Below are 24,739 nucleotides of genomic sequence, written 5' to 3'. Positions count from 1 at the left end.
TGTCTACCTTCTTAATGTTTTTAGCATCCTTGGAGTTCAATATTTCCAAAATTCCTCCTCTGTGAACTCAGCAAACCTCTGCTGTTGACATGTTTGTTGACATTTTTTCAACCAGCGTCTTGTCAGCTAGTTCCTGACCTTCGTATGCCGCGCTCTGATTGGCTAGCTGTTGGCAGTAAGCTCTAACAATATTGGTCAGTGGGAACCGATCCAATATAACTTTTGGTCCTAGCCTTTCAGGATCCTTTTGGATCCAAAATAACTTTCTGGTGCCAAACATGCCAAAATACAGGTAAATGATGGACAGAAAGGCTAATCTGTGATTGGCTATTGCAATCTGAGTGGAGAACACACACATATACATATATATATATATACACACAAGGTTGGGTAGGATTACTTTGAAATGTAATCCAAAAGTAATCAGATTACAAGTAATCCAAATGTATGTACATACATACACGTAATCCACATGTGTAATCCTACCCAACCTTGTGTGTGTGTGTGTATATATATATATATATATATATATATATATATACATATATATATACACAAACTCTCACCTGGGCTGTGCTGGAGGACAAATATGATGAGATCATCTAATGAACTGGCAGGGCTTTTTTCCCTAACCACCAGCTGAATGGAGGGAATATTATGAACTGTAACTTTAAGAGAGGAAGATAAAGGGAGAGGTCTCTCAAAGGTTTACATCAAAGCCTCTGCTTTTCTCCTCATATACTGAAGCTCTCCGCGGTAACAATGAAAGCTGCAGCTCCATTTTCTCCACAGCTCAAACCAAATGCAGCTTCTGTTCAGGGCACTACAAAATATTCTATGCCATTAGCTTTCACGTTATGTCTGTTGCAAACAAACCCAGTTGTAAAAACTGCAATAGCACTCATTAAAATGCATTCTTCAGCCAAGATCCAGTATGACCCTTTTTAAAATGCTGAAAATAATTATAATTATTTCCTGCAATTCAGCAAACTAATAAACAGAAGCCAAAAAAAAAAAAAAAAAATCCTACCTTGATGTAGAAAATACAGCAAATGGCCACAATAAAGTGCATCCAGAAAGTACGCACTTTTTCCACATTTATGTTACAGCCTTCTTCCAAAATGGAGTCAGTTCATTTTTTTCCCCTCAAAATTGTACTCAGAACACCTCATAATGACAACATGAAAAAACCTTTTTGGAAATAAAAAACTAAGAAATCACGTGTACATAAGTATTTTACAGCCTTTGTTCAATACTTTGTTGATGCATCTTTGGCAGCAATTACAGCTTCAAGTCTTCTTGAATATGATGCCACAAGCTTGGTGCACCTATCTTTGGGCAGTTTGGTCCATTCCTCTCAAGCTCCATCAGGTTGGATGGGGAGTGTCAGTGCACATCCATTTTCAGATCTCTCCAGAGATGGTCAATCAGATTCAGGTCTGGGCTCTGGCTGGACCACTCAAGGACATTCAGAGTTGAACCGTCACCCTGGTCTGAGGTCAAGAGTGCTCTGGAGCAGGTTTTCATCCAGGATGTCATCTTTCCCTCAATCCTGACTAGTCTCCCAGTTCCTGCTGCTGAAAAACATCCCCACAGCATGACGTTGCCACCACCATGCTTCACTGTAGGGATGGTGCCTGGTTTCCTCCAAACATGACACCCGGTATTCACACCAAAGAGTTCAATTTTTTCTCATCAGACCAGAGAATTTTGTTTCTCCTGGTCTGAGAGTCCTTCAGGTGCCTTTTGTCAAACTCCAGGTGGGCTGCCATGTGCCTTTTTCTAAGGAGTGGCTTCTGTCTGGACACTCTACCATACAGGCCTGATTGGTGGACTGTCCTTCTGGAAGGTTCTCCTCTCGACACAGAGGAATGCTGGAGCTCTAACAGAGTGACCATCGGGTTCTTGGTCACGTCCCTAACTGAGGTCCTTCTCCCCAATCGCTCAGTTTAGACAGTGGCCAGCTCTAGGAAGAGTCCTGGTGGATCTGAACTTGTTCCATTTACAGATGATGGAGGCCACTGTGCTCATTGGGACCTTCAAAGCAGCAGAAATGTTTCTGCACCTTTCCCAGATTTGTGCCTCCAGACAATCCTGTCTCAGAGGTCTACAGACAATTCATTTGACTTCATGCTTGGTTTGTGCTCTGACTGTCAACTGTGGGACCTTATATGTAGACAGGTGTGTGTCTTTCCAAATCATGTCCAATCAGCTGAATTTACCCCAGGTGGACTCCAGTTAAGCTGTAGAAACATCTCAAGGATGATCAGTGGAAACAGGAGGCACCTGAGCTCAAGTTTGAGCTTCATGGCAAAGACTGTGAATAGGTTTGGACATGTGATTCCTTTGGCTTTTTAATTATTATTATTATTATTATTTTTAATAAATTAGCAAAAATCTTAAACAAAGCTTGAAAAAATTAATTTTAGCTATTTTGGATTAAGGCTGTAACATAAAAATGTGAAAAAATTGCAGCACTGTGAATACTTTCTGGATCCACTGTATAACACTCTCAAATGTTGCTGCAGTAATAACATCTATTTGTGTTACTTAATATTTTGTAACCAGTGTGTCATCTAAAAAGAGGTCTGTGTGTGCTTGCAAGTCCGGACTCAAGAAGAATTTATTTTCTCCAAATGACTTTTGTATGAGGATATATAGTTGCACAAGATTGTTTGAGCTTTTATTATTGCTATAATTTGAGAATTTTATCTGTTTTATGTATTTTATATATGTTATCTGTAAATTGTAAATATTGCTGGTGTTTATCTTGTTCAGTAACTTAATTTTTGGAAAGTGCTATATAAAAGTCATTAGTAAGTCCCTTCGGCTGCTCCCTTGTTTGCATTTGGGGTCGCCACAGCAAATCCAAGGTGGATCTGCATGTTGAATTGGCACAAGTTTTACGCCGGATGCCCTTCCTGATGCAACTCCACATTACATGGAGAAATGTGGCAGGGGTGGGATTTGAACCCGGAACCTTCTGAACTGAAACCAAGCGCATTAACCACTTGGCCACCACCCTGCTCTGCTATATAAAAGTCATTATTTCTTCTTATTACGGTTATTTGTTGAAAAGTATATTCTGTTTTACACAATAACAAAGTAGTGCAATTTTGTTACTACCCTAAGAAATATGATGATTTTTATTGACATGTATTTCCAGAGGAAACAAAATACTGGTTTTGGGAAGGAAACAAGGATCTAACTTGCACTATGATATTGTGCCACATTTGAGCAAAACTACACAGTTATGATCAAATTTCCACACAGTGGAAGCCTTTAATTGCACTGCAAATCCAACTGTGGTGAACACAAGCTGTGCCTGTACTAATACCTCTATGTCTTTATTGATTCAAAAATTTTACATCTCCACTGATCTGGTTGCAAAGGGAAAAGTTGTTAGTTATATTTGCAATTATTATAATCAAACACATATAAATCTTCAGTCTTTCCCAGTGACATTTATAACTCATGTAGATCCATTGAGCTTTTATAAGAAGCATTCTAATAATGGTTTGATGCTTTTCCTGGGGAGGGATGGTATAGTGGTTAAGCATTGGGCTTGAGACCAGAGGATCCTGGTTCAAATCCCAGCCTGACCAGAAAATCACTAATGGCCCTTTGGCAAGGTCTTTAATCCCTTAGTTGCTCCCAGTGTGTAGTGAGCACCTTGTATGGCAGCACCCTGACGTCGGGGTGAATGTGAGGTATTATTGTAAAGTGCTTTGAGCATCAGATGCAGATGGAAAAGCGCTATATAATAAATGCAGTCCATTTACCATTCATTCCTGCTGTCTCGCAGCTGAAGCACCTTTTGAGAGAAGGGAGAGAAGCATCTACTTGCAATTTTTGTAGCATACACACATCTCTCCTGCAACAGCAACAATTCACTTGCTTCACACAACTAAAATTTTTAAATTGTGCAAAAAAAAAAAATAAATAAAAAATCCCCCAAGCATATCTGTAATTTGTGTTTAATTTCTATAATAGAAACAACATATGTTTTTAGCACTTCATTCCATATATCCATCACTGCCCCATCCGTAAACATGTATAATGTATTTAATGCAAGGACACTCAAACTAAGTACTTGTAGTGTCCCTGAGAATATATATATATATATATATATATATATACACACACACACACATACATATTTATTTATTTTTTTTATATGCATACACACACGGTATGCATATAAAATTAAAATACAGTCTTAAAAATACAATAGAGTGTAACTGCTCCTCCTTCTAAAACATATTGCAGGAAAATGTGGAGGTTCTGGGCTGAAATATTCATACAACATTTTCTGTGGCTACAGCCTCATCCAAAATGATGCTTCAACTCAGAGGCCATCATCACGCCAAGGATTTGTGGCTGTAAGTGCTGTCCACATGCCCACCCTCCAGAACACTCTATGGTGCCACAAATTTCCTCCTCCACTGGGGACTTCCTGAGGTCTCTCAAGCAGAAAATTGCTCTGTTGCAGCATTATCTTGGATTACAGCAATATTGTTGGTGACAGGTCCTGAGCTCTCCCTATAAGACTCATCACTGGCACAAATGGAGCTGCTTCTGAGCTGCACACAGGATGCTTGCATGGTCTGTGACTCCCACAATCCTCTCTGTCAGCCTTAGATGTGATATTGACAAGGACTGAGCAGTGTTTACACCCCCCTCCTATCATCAACTGCCCTCCATCATTTAGCGTGGAGGCATGTAATTTTAATGGAGTGCATATCTCTGCCAACTATTATTACTTCTACAAATAAACACGCCCATCAGAAATCTAACTTTTCTACTCATCAGATCTCTGACTTCAGCAAGGAAGAATGTCAAATCAAGAGATGACACAAAAAAAAAAAGACAAGGGGAACATTTTGGAGCAGCTTTCCGTTAGTTCATTTTCTATACCCGCTTAGTCCAATGAAGGGTCACGGGGGGGGAAGCTATCCCAGGAGTCAGCAGGGTGTGAGAGAGTACACCCTGGACAGAATGCCAGTCTACCACAGGACCACATATATACAAACACATACACACACGCTCACATACATACGGGCAATTTAAGAGTCACCGACCCTGTGTGTCTTTGGATGTGGGAGGAACCCACACAAACATGGAGAGAACATGCAAACTCCACACAGAAACGAGCAGGTGGGAAGTGATCCCACGACCTTCTTCCTGTGAGGCAACAGTGCTAACATCTAAGCCAATTATCACCTTCAACATTCTAATCCACTCCTGTTTGACTCAAGAACATCTTACTCCAGTATTTTGTTGAAATTCATTCATTTCAAAATATCTTAACTTCAGTCAAATAAGTGCACACGTCCTTTGATGGCGGAGATAAATACTGGAGTAAAATGCGAGGGTTCCATTCTGAAATGTTCAAACAACCTTTCAGCTTGTTACATACTACCTCAGACAAACAGACAAACTTTTAAAGACAGCTCATATTCCTAACACCTCAACTCACTTTTTGATATCAAAATGCAAAGTGTGTCTGACGGAACTGTCACTGCAAACCAGACACTTTGACAGCTGCACATGACTGGTGTACCTTTGACTGTACCCAAAATTAAATGAAAATCTGTTCTACTGGTATTTTTCAGCTATGTCTCAAAATGTTATAGCCCATTCACACTCTGACAATTAGGCCGGCTTTTGTCAAAAACAGTGAAAAGTTTATTAACATGGACCAGTAGCGAGGTCCAGCAGACTCGGCAGGAGCTAAGTGCATGTCAGTCGGACAACGCTGATGTTTGTCATGGTCCCAGAAAAACTCTCAACATGCTTAAAATCTTTGACGTTCGTGCTAAAACTCGGGCAAGAGCTGAGCTCTGCTACCACTACATAACCATTACTGGTCTGCTCCCCTCTGCTGGCCAATGTTGGAGGCTTGACTGGATGGACCATCCCCTTTGGATTCCGTAGGCATGAAGAAATATGTAGAAATGTGAATGAATACATAGAACCTGTTTCGATGACGTATCAACACCAAGTAATGCAATCACAGAGTTCCATCGAGTTTCTCTAGGCTACTTCAGCTGAAGTCAAAAACACTGAATGGACAATCAGCTCTGCCAAGCTACGCTACTGCTCTTCTGAGTGCACTACCAATGTGCCCGCTCTCCGATGCCAAAGCTGAACTACGTGCTATTGTAAGTCAGTGGACCATCAGCAAACTTCGAGCTCGACCAGCAAAATGCTGCCCTCTGCTGAGCTATGTCAACCTGCGTTGAAGACAGGAAATCTGGACCCCTGGAACGAGCATTCTCCAGCGTTTCAGAGATTTTTGAGACTCTGCTATGTCGGCAAGTGTCAGCAATGTCACGTTATAGTGTGAATGGGCCCTGATGGTTTCAATTCCAGTCTAGATCCAAGCTTTAAATGAATAAATAAATAAATAAAGAGATGTAGGTGAAAACAGACAGACACCAAAGTTCAAGTAACCAACAGAAATCACAAATACTATACCTTTCCAAGGTCATGCCCGCAGCAGCAGAGTCACATTTTGAGTGTGGGTTGGTCTTTAGCTCATCAAACTGGACAGACAATTCAGGACTGTGCTGTGTGTTACTGTCTCTCTTGTCAGAAAGTTCTGCATCCTCAGGTGGATCCTCCTCCGATTCAGATTGTGTCAGAGAAATGGAAATGTAACTATCACTACTCTCTGACAACTCCACATCTGAGCTTGGTGTGATGGCATTCTGATGTTTGTCTGAGTGTAAAACAGCACAAAGAATAGCGTGACTTATTTAAATCTTCAAACACTGTCATCAGGAGTGAAACATATTTGCCCTCTGCCACCAAACTGCTAAGGCCTGACAACACACTGCAAGTGTCACGTTCGTGTCAAAGTTACTTTGCTTGTTGATTTTCATTGAGGCAGCCCTGTTAACAGATTAAACCTTGCACACATCCATCATGAGTGAAGTGTCCCAGATGCACGTGTTGCGTCACATGTAGAGAATTGACCTAGTGCCCAATTCTCATGTGATATGAGCAGCATTCAGCTAAAATAGCCCAAAAATTATTTGCAGATAGTAATTTAGCATCATTCCGGCAACTTGAAATAATTAATACCTTTTTCTGGATTTTCACCAGTCACTGGTAACTGAGGTTACTGCTTTATCAGCTACATGAGCCAATTAAAAAAAAAAAAAAAAAAACTGTGTGCCCAAACTGAAGGCGCACTGCAAGTATTATGTCCAAAAAATGGCCATAGAAGATAAACAATGTGGAATAAAAGTAACTGTTTAAGATAAATGACAAGGAAATATTGAGGAGCGATGCAACACAAATGCAGCTAAAAGGCACCCAACTGTAAATATACATGCGCAACTGCTGCATGTGACATGTGCATCAAATGTGACACGACTATGATGCTTGCAGTGTGTTCTAGGATATAGCGCTTCTATTTGTCTACACTGCTCACATAAAGGTTGCATTTCCAGTTCCAAGTGTGGCAGACTGGAGGCACTACTTTCAGCCATATTTGATTAAAAATATGATTTTTAAAATAGTGAACATGTCAAAAGGCAGCAGATCAGAAGATTATGCTGTGTAAGTATGAGATGTAACAGACACAAACAGGCATGACCACAATATTTTGCTGCATAACTAAAAATCTGCTTCACTGTACTGAACTACACTGCAAAGACAATAAAGACAGTATAATAACACTGCAAACCTGGGGCATCATGGGATCGTTGTCCAAAAGTTGTTTCTGGCGTAAAGTCAGTGACACCTCTCTCGGGCGTTTTCGTTACGTTTGAACACTGTACCGCTTCAAGCAACTGTTCTGCAGGAGAATTTTGAGGAGACATGGGGCTATGACTGGGAGATAGATTCTTCTCAGGCACCGTCAAGGTCACCAAAGGTGAAGGTTGCGGATCATCTCCAGTTCTGACAAGCACGTCACCAGCATCTACAGATACAACCTCGACTGACATGCTTTCATGTTTGTCAGGAGAATCGTGTGCGCCTGAAATGTCATCTGATAAATGTGCTCGTTTGCTGGAGGCATCCTCGCCACCAACTCTGTAGTCCTTCAAAAGGCCACTTGGTATATGCTCACAGGACAACACGCCACTGTTGGATGGAGGATGTAATGCTCGGTGAGAGTCAACAGATGTGGCGTCAGGATCAGCCTCAGCCTCTCTGGAGGGCTTAGAGCCCACAAAAATTTTCCCTGGCAGTTGTGTAGAATCCTGAGAGCCATGCTGGTAGTCTTTGTGTGGAGCTTCACTCTGCAAATACGTGAAAGACCATCAAACCAGCTCATAACTGTTGCAAATGCTCTAAGAATTAATGGTTTCTGTTAAAACATTTTGACTTCAGTTAGATAAGACTACTTTGAAAGAAATTCAATTCCAGTATGTCAACAATCCACTTTACAATTTGAAATAAATATGGCTTTTTGGGCCAAGGTCAGAATTCTATACACAGCATCTTTCAGAAAAATTTCTTGGGATCAATGTTTTAACTTTTAATCTTATTTAAAAAAAAATCCTTTCCACAAAGTTTTGATTCATGCCTTCAATGTCACTAAGGGGGAAGAGAGGAAGGCAAATAATAATAACACATAATAACAAAAAGCATGGCTTCTGTTTCTTTTCTGATAAGCGTCTTAAATACTAAACAGTTAGCTGCTTAATAACATTCAGTGTAAACCATGCAGCCCGCCCAACAGATCCACAAAGTAGGTAAGAAAAAAAAAGAGGAAAAGTTAATTTCTTGGCTGAGTGATTCCATCGGTAGCTGCAGGGCAAAGTAGAAAGTGTTTCACTAAAGTAGCAATTGATTCTTCTATCAATCTGCGGCACGCGTGTGCTCTTCCAAGGAATGTATTAAATATGAAAATCATATCCCGTTATCATCTGTCTCCAGCTTTCAGCCCGGTAAGCTTCCCTTAATGAATGCTGCAGCCTGAGGGACATGCACACTGCCAGCCAATGACTCGTATGCATAATGGAGTGACGGTACCATTTTGCTCATTACAATATCGACAGGCTGGGGGGGCTTGCACACAGTTACAAGTGACTGCTCAAGACAGCATGCTCCAAATCATTATGAGATGTCTTAGACGTTTCATCTAAGAGAGCTTTAACTGCTTTAAGTAAAGGGAGAAAGCAGCTATGGGCTTGAACTACATCGCTTGTACTGATGCACCAGCCAGGATTAGACACCTGTGCTATTACAGATACACAATTTGAATGTAGACTCCTCTACAGATTTAACAGGCATAATGCCGACTTTTCTTTGTTATTCTAAACCTGTAGTCTGATAGACCTGAGATTTGCATAAACCATGCAAACATTTCAAATTAGAACAAACACGCAAAAATGAGTACCATTTTTCAACTCTACAGGGCAATGTGTGAAGCACAAAAATCATAGAATATATAGGAACAAATGGTATTTTTGTATATCACAAATGTGTGTGGTACAAAAGTGGCACAGCACACTGTAGCATATGAAATGGAATAATTGCACTAAGAATCCGCTTAAATGTTCTTTTTACAATGACACTTACCATATTTTCTGGTGTATAAATTGCACCTTTTTTTCTGTATGTGGGACTGTTTGTAAGTGTGAGTTTAACAATGGACAGGAACTCACTGTAGCACATGTACACACCACAGGATGTGCAGTTACTTAAAACTTGCAAATTCCAAAAACATGCAAGGTGAATAAATAAACATGTGAAGAACATACTGATTTGCTCTGCTCCTTTCTCTGCCCCTGACCAAGGCAGTATCTCTACATCTGGAGTTGGTCCCTGGGTGCCAGACTGTGGCTGCCCAATGCTCCTAGTGCTGTTAGCTGAGAGCGAGAGAAAGTTGTGTACCGACGTCGCCGAAGTGGGTGAATTTAAGCTACCGTACAAAAGTACTGATGTGGATTCAGATACAGAATTACCATTTCACATTTGATGGATTCTCACGTTTGATGGATTACTCCGCGCCCTGACCACTGTTGGAGTGATGCTGCCTTGGCTCGACCGCCGAAGAAATAGGTGAATTTAAGCTACCATACAAAAGTATTGATGTGGATTCTGATACAGAATTACGGTTTCACATTTGATGGATTTTCACATTTGCTGGATTACTCCGCGCCCTGACCGCTATTGGAGCGACACTCCCTCGGATCGACAGTTAGCCTCGCTGACCGAATTACCTACAGAAAAATAAACCGTGCAAATGATGGAATTAAATTAGAATGGGAATAGCCGTGTTGTGTCTGATGATTTCCGAATGTTCATGCTGTTATATGGTCACAAATAGCCGTTTTAACTCGTTTTTACCGGCTCCGCTTACGCATCACCTGTAAAGCTCTATTTACGACCGTAATTCCCAATTCCCTAATTGTATGCAATAAAAGTTCTTCTTCTTCTTCAACAGATCGGATGTTATTTGATGCAGTTTGGAGAAAAGAAGGCAGTGGAAGGACACAGATGGAGAACAGCAGATTTATACTAGAAGCCCTCAACTTACATTGTGTCCCCCAAGGACTGTTGTTAGAGTTTCTTTTGTTTAGTGTGTTGACTCCTGGGAAAGTCCAATATAAATGATAATTATTAAAAACAAACACATGATTTTTTGGGATACAAGTCACACTGGACTCTAAGTTAAAAATAAAAACATCAACAACTTACTTACACTCTGGAAAATACAATAGTCTAAATTACAAGATTCACATGAGAAGTACCTTTGCTGTTGCAAGATCTTTTTCCTTTTCCTTCTGTGCATCCATGAATTTCAAACTCTTATGCAAAGTCTCAGCCTGTAAAGGATGAGAAGACACAGATACATAACAGATGACAGGGCCTTCACGCTGCCGATCAGTTCTCAGCTGTAAGACCTGCCAACAGACTGTGGGCAAAACACAATCCATCATTTAGTACCACTCTGAAGGAAACACACATTTCTATGCAAAACATCCAGAATAATCATTCAATCTGGATTGTTTCAGCAGTTTGGTAGACTTTTAACAAATGTCCACTTTTTGTTTACAAAATTGCATATTTCAAGAGTCTACTAAATAACTCTAGAAAACAAATGAAGCTGAGCTTGGGAGGATTGGGCCATGCTGCCTGCCTGTCCAGTGTTGAATTTTAAAGCCAATCAGGCCCTGATCTACACTGAAAAATGTCTCTTTCACTCACTGTTTTAAACACAACTGTTGTTTACAAATGAATAATACGTATAGAATGTGGGTCTGGCTCATTCCCTAAATACATTTCCCTGCACATACTGATGCAAACACAAATATTCTCTGTCCGAGTGGTTTGAAAATTACACTGAATAAATCAACAAATTCCTCCCACTCTTAACAAATATTAACTAACTCACTGCAGGGAGTCCATTAATATTCAGACATCAATCTCAACAAACTGACAGACAATGATAGATGTTTTTTAGATATATCTGCCTGTTTTTAAACTTTTCATTTGATTTGGTTTCATGATGATGATGATGATGATAATAATAATGATAATGGTTTAAACTGCTTTAAATAGTTAAAAAGACATTTCAGTCTCCCCAAACCACCCTAAGCCAGCGGTAATTGTGTTTTAAATTGCATTTACTGTTATTAAAGTTTCCATAAACTGGTTTAAACTAGATCCCGTTGGATTTTGGACTGTTGCCTGGTGAAAACAATTCAGTGGCTGACATGTTCTTGGATTAGATTTTATAAGACCAATTTTAAAAAATTTTCTGGTATTTAACAAACTAATTTAAATGACTTTGTGTAAATAATTTGCCAATATAAAGGGGGACTGTAATTGAATGTGCCTAAATCATTTAAAAACAATTAAAATCAACTCATATTCAGAAATAAATGTAAAGAAGTTGAATGTGTTTTCACTCTGCACACTTAAAGTAGACAATTTCCTTTTGGTGGTTGAAATTTGTAATAAAAACGACGTGAGGTGATCACTGGTGACTGCATAGGTGTTGGCATGGACTTGACATTAAGCAATCACAAAAACAAGTTGTTTTTTTTAAATGTACTGACTTTTATTTTATTTGGGAAAAAATGTGGCTGTTCGATTTGTTTCTAGAAACAACTGTTTCACCTTCTTTTCATTTGGAAAAGAATGTTGATAGCCCAAAATTTTGTTGTTGACACACTGGTGAAGAAAACTGATCAAAATATAATAAAGGAATAAAAACAAATGTTAAAATGTATTCTTATATGTAATCAATTGTTTGAGGTATTCAGGGTCACAGCAGATCCAGTACAGAGTCGCACTGGAATCTGACACTGGTGTGATACCAGATGCCGTTACCCAAAGATCTATACAAATACATAATTGTTGTTGTTCATTCGGCTGCTCACGGTTTTTGTTCGGGGTCGCCACAGCGGATACAACCAGATCTGCATTGGTAAGTGGCACAAGTTTTACGCCGGATGCCCTTCCTGACGCAACTCCAGTTTTACCTGGAGAAACACACACAGCCGCTGGTGTTCCAAAGAGGTCTCCCATCCAAGTATTAACCAGATCCTGCTCTGCTTAGCTTCTGAGATCTGACGGGATCAGGCTGACACAGAGCAGACCGTCTGCTATACAAATAGATAATAAGGATACATTTTTATTCTATACATTTTCATGCTTATTTTTGTGTTTCTCTTTTGTTTATGTGTAATTCCATTATTTAGCTATTCTTTATATTTTCACATTTATCTTAAATTAATGTGTTCTTCAATTTGACACTTTAAATATGTTATATTAGACTACAATGAAAAAAAAAGCTTGTTAAGAAGGAGCAAACCAATCAACATCTCTTCCTCCAGCTCTTCATACAAATTATAGTTATCACAACCAGTACTGACAAACGATCAAAATTGTAATTAGTCCACATAGTGAAGCGTGCATGTGTGACTCCATTTCCTTTCTGTTTTTCATTGCACCAATAATGCAGCAGATAAACCTGACAAATCAGGAGCAAACAGGACAACAAAAACAACAGACATGTAGGACTCATAAAACATGAATAGGAAATAAACCAACTGCTTAAGGGGAGAGGGTGACTAAACCTCCAGAGCACTTCAGTCTCTGTATTGAGCAATTAACTCAGCGAGTCATAATTAGCCAATTTTGTTAATTTGATATTAAGCTGTCAAGCAATGTCGTTGAGTTTTAAGTGATAATCTGACTGGCTCATTGTTTTCTGCCTTGCTCATTTGCCTGTTGTGATGAATTGCACACTTTGAGGGTTTACTACTGTCATTGCAGTCAAATATTCCTACATTAAAATAACAGCATGACATTAAGGGAAATGTGAGGGAAGACATTTATGCCTTGTAAAAACTGTCAACATACTCTGCAATGTCGAGTGACAGATGAAGAAATTGCTTGAATTCTTTCCTCGTATTTAAAAAAAAAAACCCAAAGTATAACTGAATATAGAACAGTACAAAGTAGAAAACTGCCTAAATGAGGACCAACTGAAGTACGAAGAAAAGATTCAGGCCATTTCTAATTTAATGTTTGTGTTGTATACCTTTTGTTGTTGCAGCGGGCCACGGCCATGACAGTAGTCCTTCATGTTAATTTCTATGCACTCCACATGTTTCAGAAGCTCAAGGTTTCTCATTTTCGCTCGTGCCTCCCTGTCACAGATTTCCTTCAGATAACTGCGCAGTTTGGAACACTTTATCTGTGAGCTGAAGGCAGTGAAGAACCGTTATTCAAAAGAAATATTATCAAAAAGCTTTGTCAAAAGTAAGAGGCAGACTTTTCAAAAGAAAACATTAAGCACAATATATTTTTTTCATTAAAATAATCTTACACAGTAAATTTTGCTGAGTAAAATTTACTCTGCTGGGATAACATTTGGTCCCAGTCTAAATAGAGTAAAATATACTATTATAGAGTGAAATCAGCTCTACCGTCTTGTCAAATCAAGTGTTTCTACTAAATAAGAGTTGATTTTACACTTTGATAGAGTTGATTTAGCACTGCGATAGAGTATATTTAACTGTATTTGGACTGGGAAGAGTATATTTAACTGTATTTGGACTGGGACCAAATGTTATCTCAGCAGAGTAAATTTTACTCTGCAAAATTTACTGTGTACTTTCATCTTTCATATCACCTTGAGCTTTATGTTTTAACCCAACATTCATAATAAAAATCAACACACATGTATTGTGTGTGTGTGTGTGTGTGTGTGTGTGTGTGTGTGTGTGAACTGAGAGATTAATGAATAATTAAAATATTGATTTTATGTTTTCCTACATTCAAGGTATTGATTGATAATAAAAACGTGATGAAAGCAAATCAGGTCAAAATCTGTTAGTAATTTAACAAGGAAAAAAAAAACGTACACTGTTTCATCAGATGTTGATAAAGCGAAGAGCTCCTGCTCCAACTCCTGCCTCTGTTTCGCACTGTACACACAACATGTTACACTTTATTTGAAACCACCAATTACACAAAATTTGCAACATTCATACATGAAAAGACACAGCAAAAGTGAGTTGACAAACACAACTAAACCTATCAAATATCAAGTACCCACTTAGCCTGAATATGTGTGCACTGTCATCATACTAGAATTCCAAACTAAATACTGATATCCAGGTACTCAATGCCCTCTTTGATACCATGGGGGGGTGACAAAAAAAAAAAAAAATTAAAAAGCAGCATGGTGGCTTAGTGATTAGCACTGTTGCCTCACAGCAAAAAGGTCATGGGATAGCTTCCCACCTGGTCCTTTCTGTGTGGAGCTTGCATAGGTTTCTCTGGGTGTTTTGGGTTAGGGTTAGGGTTAGGGTTAGGGCTCTGGCTTCTTCCCACTTCCAAAGACATGCAGGTTAGGTAAATAAATAAATAAATAAGATTATTTTATATAGCGCTTTTCCATCTGAATCAAAGGTTCAAACCGCTTTACAATAATGCTTCATATTCACGCATGCCACTGTCAGGGTGCTGCCATGCAAAGCGTTCACGACGCATCAAATAGGCTGCGCAATGTTCACGTCTAATTCATAAAATTAATGTGTGCCATAAGTTTTGAACATTTCAGAGTTTGCTTTGCACACTGGCTCACAGCCCGCACAGTTCACAGGCAGTTTACAATCAGTTTATTCACTGGCATGCCAAATTGCGTGCCAGTGCGGGATTCAAATTTGTGCATTTGTCAAGGTGCCTTAAGCCTGATCCTGTCAGATCTCAGAAGCTAAGCAGAGCGGGTCCTGGGAGACCTCTATGGAAGACACGGGGCTGTGCCTGTTTCTCCAGGTAAATCTGGAGGAAAGGCATCTGGTGTAAAACTTGTGCCAAATCCCAATGCAGATTTGTGGTGACCAGTGTTGCCACAGTTACTTTAAAAAAGTAATCCAATTAGTAATTACTGATTACTCCTCAAAAACGTAACTTAGCTACTTTGCTGATTACTCAATTTTAAAAGTAACTAAGTTAGATTACTAGTTACTTTATTAGTTACTTTCAGCAGCTGCCGACACCACTCCCCTGCCACCTCAACATGATGATAAACTGTATTCCCTGTTTTGAAAATGATAACCCGTTTTGCCAATACTCATTTTATTGTCACTCGTTCCTGACTTCAATGAACATAAATACTTGTTTTATACAAAATAAAATAAAGACATTGTTCTTGACCTCATATTTAACTCTTGACAGCACTGCAACAGTAAAACCTAAAATTTCTAACCTACATTGTTTCTAAATGTAACTGTTAAATTCTTTCTAAAAATTTTCTAACATTTTAAATTCTCTCTAAACATTATAGTTATTGAAATTATTATTATTATAAGTAGTATTAGTTGTAGTAAAAAAAAAGCTTCAAAACTGGACCTTTAATCTAGGGATGTTGTGGGGGAGCCATGTCACTGCCCTGCCCCAGGCCTTCTTTTCCTCTGGATTCACCCCTGCTTTGGCGTTTCAGCACAAAGAATGGATAATGTTTATTTATGCAGAAAACATGACCAGATAGACAGGTAAGAAAGTTTCATCAGCGTTTTTAAGTCATGTCGTCCTCAGAAAGAGAGTTTAGGCACATTTGGGTGGAAAAAAGTGTTAGTTGATAAGGCGACACGGATTAGCTGTTTATAAAAATATCAATACATTCATAAAAATATCTTTGTGAAACTCAGTGCAGGTGGGCTGTCGTCACCACGCTTTGAGAGATGAGGACTGTTTTTCAACCCATAGTTGCTGCCGAAAAATGAGGATGAAAAGCTCGCAGCTCGCTGAAAGTGGGCAGTTCAGTTGAACCCCGAACACCTGTTCACTGGCCAGTTTAATGCTGCGATCAACTCACAATGCAAAAATATTAGTAATGCACAGTGACTTGGAGAAGTAACTTTAATCTGATTACTGATTCAGAAAGATTAACATGTTAGATAACTCAGTGAAAAAAGCGGTCAAATTCTCTGCGCAATTGCACGCGCTGGTGCCCCTCTCACGTTCAGTCTACACCCGTTAAAGACGAGTTTACTCTCCTGCATGACACAGGTCGTGTAAGTGTGTGCATCAAAGACGTGCAAGTGTCAGCACACCTTAACTAACGCGTTACTTAAGGTGCACTTAAAGGTCCGCCGGTGACCCTGAACAAACAGATAAGTTGTGTACCTGCCTGTCTGCAGCAACGCTGAAGCTGTGTATTAACCGGAAGAACCAAAGATGCAGTGTTGCCACAGTTACTTTGGAAAAGTAATCCAATTACTGATTACTGATTACTCCTTGAAAAAGTAACTTAGTTACTTTACTGATTACTCAATTGTAAAAGTAACTAAGTTAGATTACTAGTTACTTTTTTAGTTACTTTCCCCAGCTGCCGACAACAACCCACCTCAACATGACAATGATACCTGTTTTGCCAAAACTTACTTTATAGTCACCCTTTCTTGACTTCAATGAAAATAAATACTTGTTTTATAAAAAGTAAAATAAAGACCTCTTTCTTGACCTCATATTTAACTGTTGACAGCACTGTAACAGTAAAACTTGCAATTCTGAACCTACATTGTTTATAAATGTAACTATTAAATTCATTCTAGTATTTTTCTAACATTTAAATTCTCTCTAAATATTTTACTTGTCAAAATTAATATTATTTTAAGTAGTATTAGTAGTTGTAGTAAAAAAAAAGGCTTCAAAACTGGACCTTTAATCTAGGGGTGTTGTGAGGGGGGCATATCCTTGCCCCACGCCCCCATTCCATCTGGATTCGCCCCTGCTTTGGCGTTTGAGCACAAAGAATGGATAACATTTATTTATGCAGAAAACATGACCACATTTACACGTAAGAAAGTTTTATTGCATTTTCACATCATGTGGTCCTCAGAAAGAGAGTTTAGGTGCATTTGAGTGGAAAATAGTGTTAGTTGTTGACGCGTCGCGGAGGATCAGCTGTTTTTAACGAGACGATACGGAGCGGCTCAGCTCAGAATTATAAATAAAGGAGAAAAATAAAGCATAAAAATGACTTTGTAAAGCTCAGTGCAGGTGTGCTGATCACCGTGCTTTAAGAGGTGATGACGAGTCGAGCAGCTGCAAAAAACCGTGGATGAAAAGCTCACAGCTCGCCGAAAGTGGGCAGTTCAGTCGAACCCAACCTCCTGCCCACAGACCAAGTTTAATGCTGCTATCGACCCACAATGAAAAATAATAGTAACGCACAGTGACATGGAGAAGTAACTTTAATCTGATTACTGATTTGGAAAGATTAACGCGTTAGATTACTCGTTACTAAAAAAAAGTGGTCAGATTAGAGTAACGCGTTACCGGCATCACTGCAAAGATGGCACTGTTGGCAATGAGTACCTAATGAGATAGTAATTTTTTATTATTGATTAGCATCTGAGTATCTTTTTTTCACAACCCTAACACTGGGATGTCATCTGCTTTCCAATCTTCATCCCCTTCATAGCTGTCTGGTTGTGATGGATAAACTCACTTACTCTCCCCCTCATCTACATTTTTGCTGTCATTGTGAAGAATTTGGGTTCCCCAGGCTTGTCTTACAGATGACTACAAACGTGGAGGTAAGTCAAAGAGTGCATTCCTCCACTGGGGAAATAAGACAAGATCTTAACTTAAAAACGAAAAAAGATTAAAAAGAGCCACTCTGAAGGCGAGCTGTTGGACATGATGTGCTAATTAGCATCACGCAGAAACACAAACTTTTCCATTAATACGTTTGCTATTTCGCTGCACCGATGGAGTATCACAAGAATAAACTGGCTCAGGATCGATAGAAGTGATCAGCTCATCTCCGTGTATTTCCTACACCTGCCTATTTGTCTGAAGCTAAAGCTAACGGCTAGCAAGCCACCATGGTCTCTCAGAGGTCTCGTAAACTAAAACAAGAGACCTTACTTACCTTTTCTGCATGCTCTGCTGAATGGAGCCAATTTTGTCATAGTAAAAGTCTCCGTTTAGAGCCATTTCGACAGTTTTAGCCGCTTTCTCTCTGCTGCGGAGTCCCGATGACAAGGAGGCGGAGTCTGATTGGTATTTACACCGGTTGCCATGAGCACCGCTTCCCAGAATTCCCTGTTGCTAAACAAACTCTGAGGCTGAAAGTTGGCTTTTAGTTAAATCTATATTTAGCTTTTTCAACAAACAAAAAGCTACATTTTTCCAGGTAAGAAAACTGGAATTTTCAGCGCGTGATCCCTGATTTGACCTGATACAAGGGGGCGATCAAAATATGTGGTTTATTCATTAGTTAGCTTTCTCGAGCCAAAGCATTTTCTGGGTGTGTTTTTTCCCCTCCCTCCTGTCGCTTTTTATTTTTACTAGTTTATTTTTTTCACATTTTTTGTTTACCGTCATTTAATTCACTGTATGCACTTTTTTCACCTCACAAGTCCTGCACATCTAACTCATGGAGTGGTGGCTAAACATAACTGAAATGTATTTTCTGCAGTATTGTTCATATTATACAGTTATCATCTCATAAATCACAAGAGAACAATGTAAACCTGCATTTTTTATTTTGATCATTAAAAAAAACTACGCAATTTTTATGTGTGCCCACAGTGCCCACCAGTGCTGCCAGTATTTGGGGCGGGGCGGGGGGGGGGGGGGGGCGCTGCAGAGGTGATTGCCAGTGTCACCGACCAAACGGTCCCCTGTAAAAAAAAAAGGTCCGCCCTGTCTTCACTGCACACACACATTACTTTTTCTTGTCGCCCCCCCCCCCCCCCCCCCCCCCCCCCTTAAGTAAATATTGGAGGAGTGGGATACAATTAGTTATACCTAACAGCTAACGTTAGCTTATCTAGCCGGCCTTAGCAACGTTCATCTAGCTTACAAAATAGTTGGTTCCTTTGTGTTTGATAACAATCTTCTCCTCCTATTTTACTCTTCTTCTTTAGATATTTAGATATACCTTTGTATACCAGCATAGTTCCACCTTAGAATTGGAATATAATATATAAGATATACCTTACTGAATTTTCATGTGTCATTTTGGAGTGTTAGCAGCGTCATTTCACCTGTCTGCCACAGCAAAGTGAAATGAGGGCACCCCCTTGGCCTTTTTGGCCTAGTTGCTGTCTCAAGTAGTTTAGGGTAAGGGTTAAGGTTTTAGTTTCAGTGATACTGATGGTCCAACTACTTGTGATAGGTTACTTCTAGAATACGCCAGCAGCTTTGCACACTACTGGATGTCTTCTGCTAATCTGCCCCCTGGTGGATACACTTCATTTTTGATGTCCACGCAGGTCATCGTGCACCCAGATGTGAACAACTTACAAAGTGTATTTTACTATCAGTTGTGGGTTGTGAAAAAACATCCCCCCTTCCCCCCAAAAGTCATTAATCTTATTCCATAAGTCTGCTTCATTTGAGGGATAATTTGATGAAATATTAAAGTCAAAAACACCATCACAGTACATATCTTCTGTATTCATCAGGTTCATCTGTAATCCATAAAATACAACATGTAGAGCAAAATCAAGATGAAATGTGAGCCTCATAATTCAGAGAAAACTGTATCTGCAGATGAAATGTCTTGAATGTCTATAATGTAACGGTGTTAAATACCAGCCATCAAAAGACTTTTTGGTCTTTAGCTGATAACGTTCTGACTATCAGAAATCGTTTCATGTTTTCTCTGATCGCTGCTGTATCATCTCTTGTTCTTGTCTTCCATTATCAAAGTTCACAGCTGACAGAGTTCATAATGTCATGTTTTGACTGCCGGTGCCTCGTCATTTTGTCAAAGCAACAACACTTGTTGGGACTCTGAAATTGACAGCTCCTCCACATGCACCCCCTAATCAAGCAATTTGACCAATTCTACTCCCATCAAATTGCTCTGTAGCTGTTGAACTGGGGAGTTTTGTTGTCCTTTTCTAAAGCTAATCTCCGCTGTTCACCATCTCTCTGTGATGCTGTTTGTTGTGAAATAAATCTCCTTGTTTGTCTCCCGCATGTGTAATTGATACTGTTGCCAGGCTTTTTGTTTGTCATGTGGAGATCTGAAAGGCAGTACTTTGGAGGTGATGAAGAAAATGGGATTTGAGGCATTGCTGTTCCAGCTGAGGTCTCGTGTTTGGGTTTTTAGCCTTTGGTAGATTGTATAGCCATTCAGAAAGTTATTTTTTGCTCTATAGACAAAATTCACAATTAATATTAATTTTCTGCTGCTTATTCAGGTTTGGGTTGCAGTGGCAGTACACTAAGCAGCTGCATGCCACGCTTTCCTGTCCCCAGCCAAGATCATAAATCTTCCTGGGGATCCTGAGGTGTTCCTAAGCCATCTGGGACATACAGTATAATCCAGGGGTGGGCAACTTGTTTCAGAAAGGGCCAAGCGGGTGCAGGTTTTCTTTGCAGCCACTGACTCCACCGGTTGATTTCACTGATTATTATCACTTTGAGCAGATGAAATCAGTGAAATCACCTGGCTGCAAAGAAAACCTGCACCCTCTTGGCCCTTTCTGGAACAAGTTGCCCACCCCTGGTCTAATCCCTCCAGTGTGCCCTGGGTTTTCACTGGGGTGTCTTCCCAGTTGGATGTGCCTGGAAGGGGAATTCTCAACCCACCTCAGCTGTCTCCTTTTGATGCAAAGCATAACTCCATGCTCTACTATGAGTTTTTACCAGATATCCAAACTTGTTAGCCTATCCCTGAGTGTAAGCCCAAATACCTGACTGAGGAACCTCACTTCTGCCACTTGTATCCGGTATCTTGTTCTTTCGGCCATTACCCAAAGCTTGTGACCACAGGTGAGAGTAGGAGTGTAAATTGTTAAGTAACTCAAGAGGCTTGCCTTTTGGCACACCCCTTCCTTGACCATGACAGTGTAGTACAGCATCCGCAGCACTGATCTGTCAATCTCGTGGTCCAGTTGAATGTCTCCACTTGGGGCAGCAACTCTCACCTGAGCCAGAGAGGGCAGTCCACCCCTTTCCAACAGAAGAGCATGGTCTCAGATTTGGATGTGCAAGTCCTCATCCCAGTTGTTTCACACTCTGCCTCAAACCTGCCCAGTGGGCATTGAAGATCACTGCGTGATGAAACCAACAGAACCATATCAACTGCAAAAACAAAGAGATGCAGTTCTGAGGTCAACAAACTGGCCACCCTCTAATCCATGTAGAAACAGTTATTCATTATTAGTTCATCTACAGAATATTGATGTTCTGGTTTTGTCATTTGTTAAATACGTTGCCATTCTGTAGTTGTCAATTTGGGCTATTTGGTGCTTTTCTTGGTTGCTATTATAATCTGGGTATTATAGCTTTAGGCTAGTTGGACAAAGCAAGACATTTGAAGATGCCCCCTTAGGATCTGAGAAAGTGTATTGAATATTTAATATTTCTGGACATTTAATTAACATCTAACATTTAATTAACATCTAACAGATCACAGAATATAAGGGGTAACAGACTGCACTGTAGAATCAGTCTGAAGAGAGTCAAAGATTAAGGCTGCATGGACTGGCTGCTGGGTTGGGTTGGGCAGTTCAGCAACTTGGGTGAATGCGTTGGTGAGGAAAGGTGTGAACCTTTCCTCATCAACGCATTCACACACTTAGTGGTGTGACATGCCAAGTGCTTTCAGTGAATACTTGTTCACGACTGCCGTCTGTCGTTTTTGAGAATAATGCAGCTTTGTCATTTTAAATTGCAGTTTGTGCAGCCCGGTACATGGACCCCGGTCAAAGTACAAATTAAGATTTAGGATCTAATGTGAGGAACTGGAGATTGTTGCTTTGCTGAGAGATTTTTGAACAGCAGGTAGCTTAGTGTTTAAGGACACAGGCAACTGAATATGTAGACCTGCTGGGATTGAATCCTATTAATGCTACCTGTACTCTGTCTCAATCCACTCAGCTGTAAATGGGTACCAGCTTTGGCTGGGGAAGCAACCTGCTTCAGAATGACATCACGTTTAGGAGGAGCCTGCTTCATGTAAGCACTGGCACAAACAGGCTTCAAAATCTATATATAGGACTTACTTCTGAAGGATGTAAGGACTACCTCGCTTACCCCACAAATACTCCAAATACCAAACCCCCCATGAAATATCATAAAACTCCATCCATGACTTTTGTCCTTGACTTGTCCTTTTCACCAACAGATGACGTCAAGAAAACTCAAGAACACCAAAATGGAAGTAGTTTGTGATTGACTGTGATGGTGAGTACGTTCTCATTATGTGTAGACGAATGAAGTCTGTAATTTCTTTTTCTCTCCTAAATATTGTGTTCTATGTGTCTTTTAAAGCAGTTTTATGTCACTGATAAAGGTGCTGGTTATTAGATATTTGTCACATCATTTACAATTGGAAAGTTGAACTCTGCAATGAATAATGTCTTGCCTCCAAGTTACATATGAGTTATATATCCTGAAATAATGCAAAAATGAAAACAGGTTTGTTGATAAAGTTGCCTTTTCAAGTGGTTATCAGTAAACAACAAAAGTGGGATGCAATGCTTTTTCAAATCTTTCCTTGTGAACAGCAATAATGGAAAATATTTTCTCTGTTTTTAGTTGAATGCAGTGTTCCTACAGTTTCTCTGCGCTGTTCGCCTGAAAATATACAATGTGTATGGCCATTTATATGCGCCAACAGAGGTCACAATTTGCATGAGAATTAGCAGGCAGTAAATTAAATTGATATTCAGTGCACATCTCTGTTGAATCCTTCAGACCCTCATTCTCCTGCCTGCCAGAGCCAATATTCAGCCCCCAGCTAGTCAGAAACATCTGTGCAGTTAATAATTTGATAAACCGCTTACGGAAATGCAGAATTATCTTGCCTTTTCTTCCCTCCTCATGTGAGGCTTGGAACTGTTGGCTCACCTCTCTGCTGTATTGGCTTTATCTGTCTTTTGTTCTTCCAAAGCTCTGAATTTCACAGCTCTCCTTTTGTTCCTTTGACTTTTACTTAGATAATTATTATGAACTAAAAACTGTTTTAAAAAGATCTGAATTCATGTGAACTTAGGATTTAATTAGCGCAACATGCTTGGAGAGCAGTGTCGCTGCACCCATGTTTCACAGCATCAGGCATGTCAAGACACCATTAAGTGCCTCTCATATCTGGCCGAGTTTGTGGATTTGGAGCAATTTTGCACTGTAATAGGCTGACTTACAATTCGGCACACCTCAGCTGATTTCCCCAAGCAGCTCACAGGCACAACACTCAGAAAAAGTTGGGAAACGTACGTTGCCCAGAATTCAGTTGGACTCCCTGCCACCTCAACGGACTGATGCTGGGCTCAGGATAGCCCAGTACAGCTTGGCTTAACTCTTTGTGCTCAAGTTAAGATAGATTGGGGTAACTCTTTCCATGTTGAATATAAAAAGTGCATACAGATTCAGTGTCTACACTGAGTTGGCCAAGCTCCAAGCTGAGCATGAATAAAACCAAGGCAACCAGGAGTCCAACTGAGCTCAACGAAGAATTTGGAAATGTTCACACCACTAGAAGAAGAATAAATTAATGGTAGTCAGTGGTGAGAAAATGGTGATTGCATTTATCAATCTTTGGTACTGTTCAAGAGCAAAACTAAAACCACTTACAGCCTTATTTGATTGCCTGTTCATAGTACCCTAGAGGTTTACTGTATTTTCTGGACTATGTTGTGCATGACATGTCAAAAATACACTATATTATCATGTACCGACCCAAGATGGCACCATCTGCATGCATGACAGCTGATCGCTGAACTTGTGCACTGATCTCAATGAGGAGGAGGGGCTATGTCTTTGAGAATGAGCCCCTACTCAGACCCCCATCACACATAGCCCAAATGAGTCTGAATGAAAAGTCGACCCACAGTCGGGAAGCGTCGAGGTGCGTTTGGTAAATGTTGGACAACATTCTCAGAACAGTCTAAACAGTCAGGCACAGTCTGGGGCCACCTTAAATGTTTTGCTGGTGTTCAAAGCAGTCGTGGCTGCAGTCGAGGTGGAACAACTAGCGGACGGCAGTCGAAGTGCTGTCTGACCGCTGTCTGACTGCATTCTAAACAATCGGATGGCGTGAAAACGGAATTTGTGACATTCTGATTGCGTTTGGGAGGACGTTCGGCATGCTTCCACACTGACCGAATTTCCAGAGTGCACCTCAAGTGCTGCTGGAATATATTCTGCCGAACTGCAATGGGACCGCAATTGTACGTGCATGAATCAGACAGGGCAGGTTGAAGCACAGTCTGGGTATCCAGATGGTGGTCCCCCACAATTCTTATTCCCTCCCACATGTGGCATGAATATATATACGAGGTCTGTG

The 24,739-nt window shown here is 40.1% G+C and overlaps 1 protein-coding gene across 1 annotated transcript in view; it reads right to left on the bottom strand.

The window, feature by feature from the left end:
- Positions 1 to 18,480, bottom strand: part of kiz (kizuna centrosomal protein) — an 80,723-nt gene extending 62,243 nt beyond the window's left edge. Inside the window, exons 1-6 of the mRNA XM_034159535.1 lie at positions 18,365 to 18,480; positions 14,343 to 14,405; positions 13,517 to 13,679; positions 10,716 to 10,790; positions 7,697 to 8,255; positions 6,481 to 6,724 (exon numbers count right to left, since the gene is read on the bottom strand). Coding sequence (XP_034015426.1) covers positions 6,481 to 6,724; positions 7,697 to 8,255; positions 10,716 to 10,790; positions 13,517 to 13,679; positions 14,343 to 14,405; positions 18,365 to 18,429 — 1,169 coding nt within the window. The 5' untranslated portion in view covers positions 18,430 to 18,480. The remainder of the gene's footprint in view (positions 1 to 6,480; positions 6,725 to 7,696; positions 8,256 to 10,715; positions 10,791 to 13,516; positions 13,680 to 14,342; positions 14,406 to 18,364) is intronic.
- Positions 18,481 to 24,739: the final 6,259 nt, after the last annotated feature.

Source organism: Thalassophryne amazonica, chromosome 19 (assembly GCF_902500255.1).
Source record: "Thalassophryne amazonica chromosome 19, fThaAma1.1, whole genome shotgun sequence".
Lineage (NCBI taxonomy): Eukaryota > Metazoa > Chordata > Actinopteri > Batrachoidiformes > Batrachoididae > Thalassophryne > Thalassophryne amazonica.
Note: the sequence above shows the minus strand (reverse complement) of the source record. Positions and strands in the feature narration are given on the sequence as shown.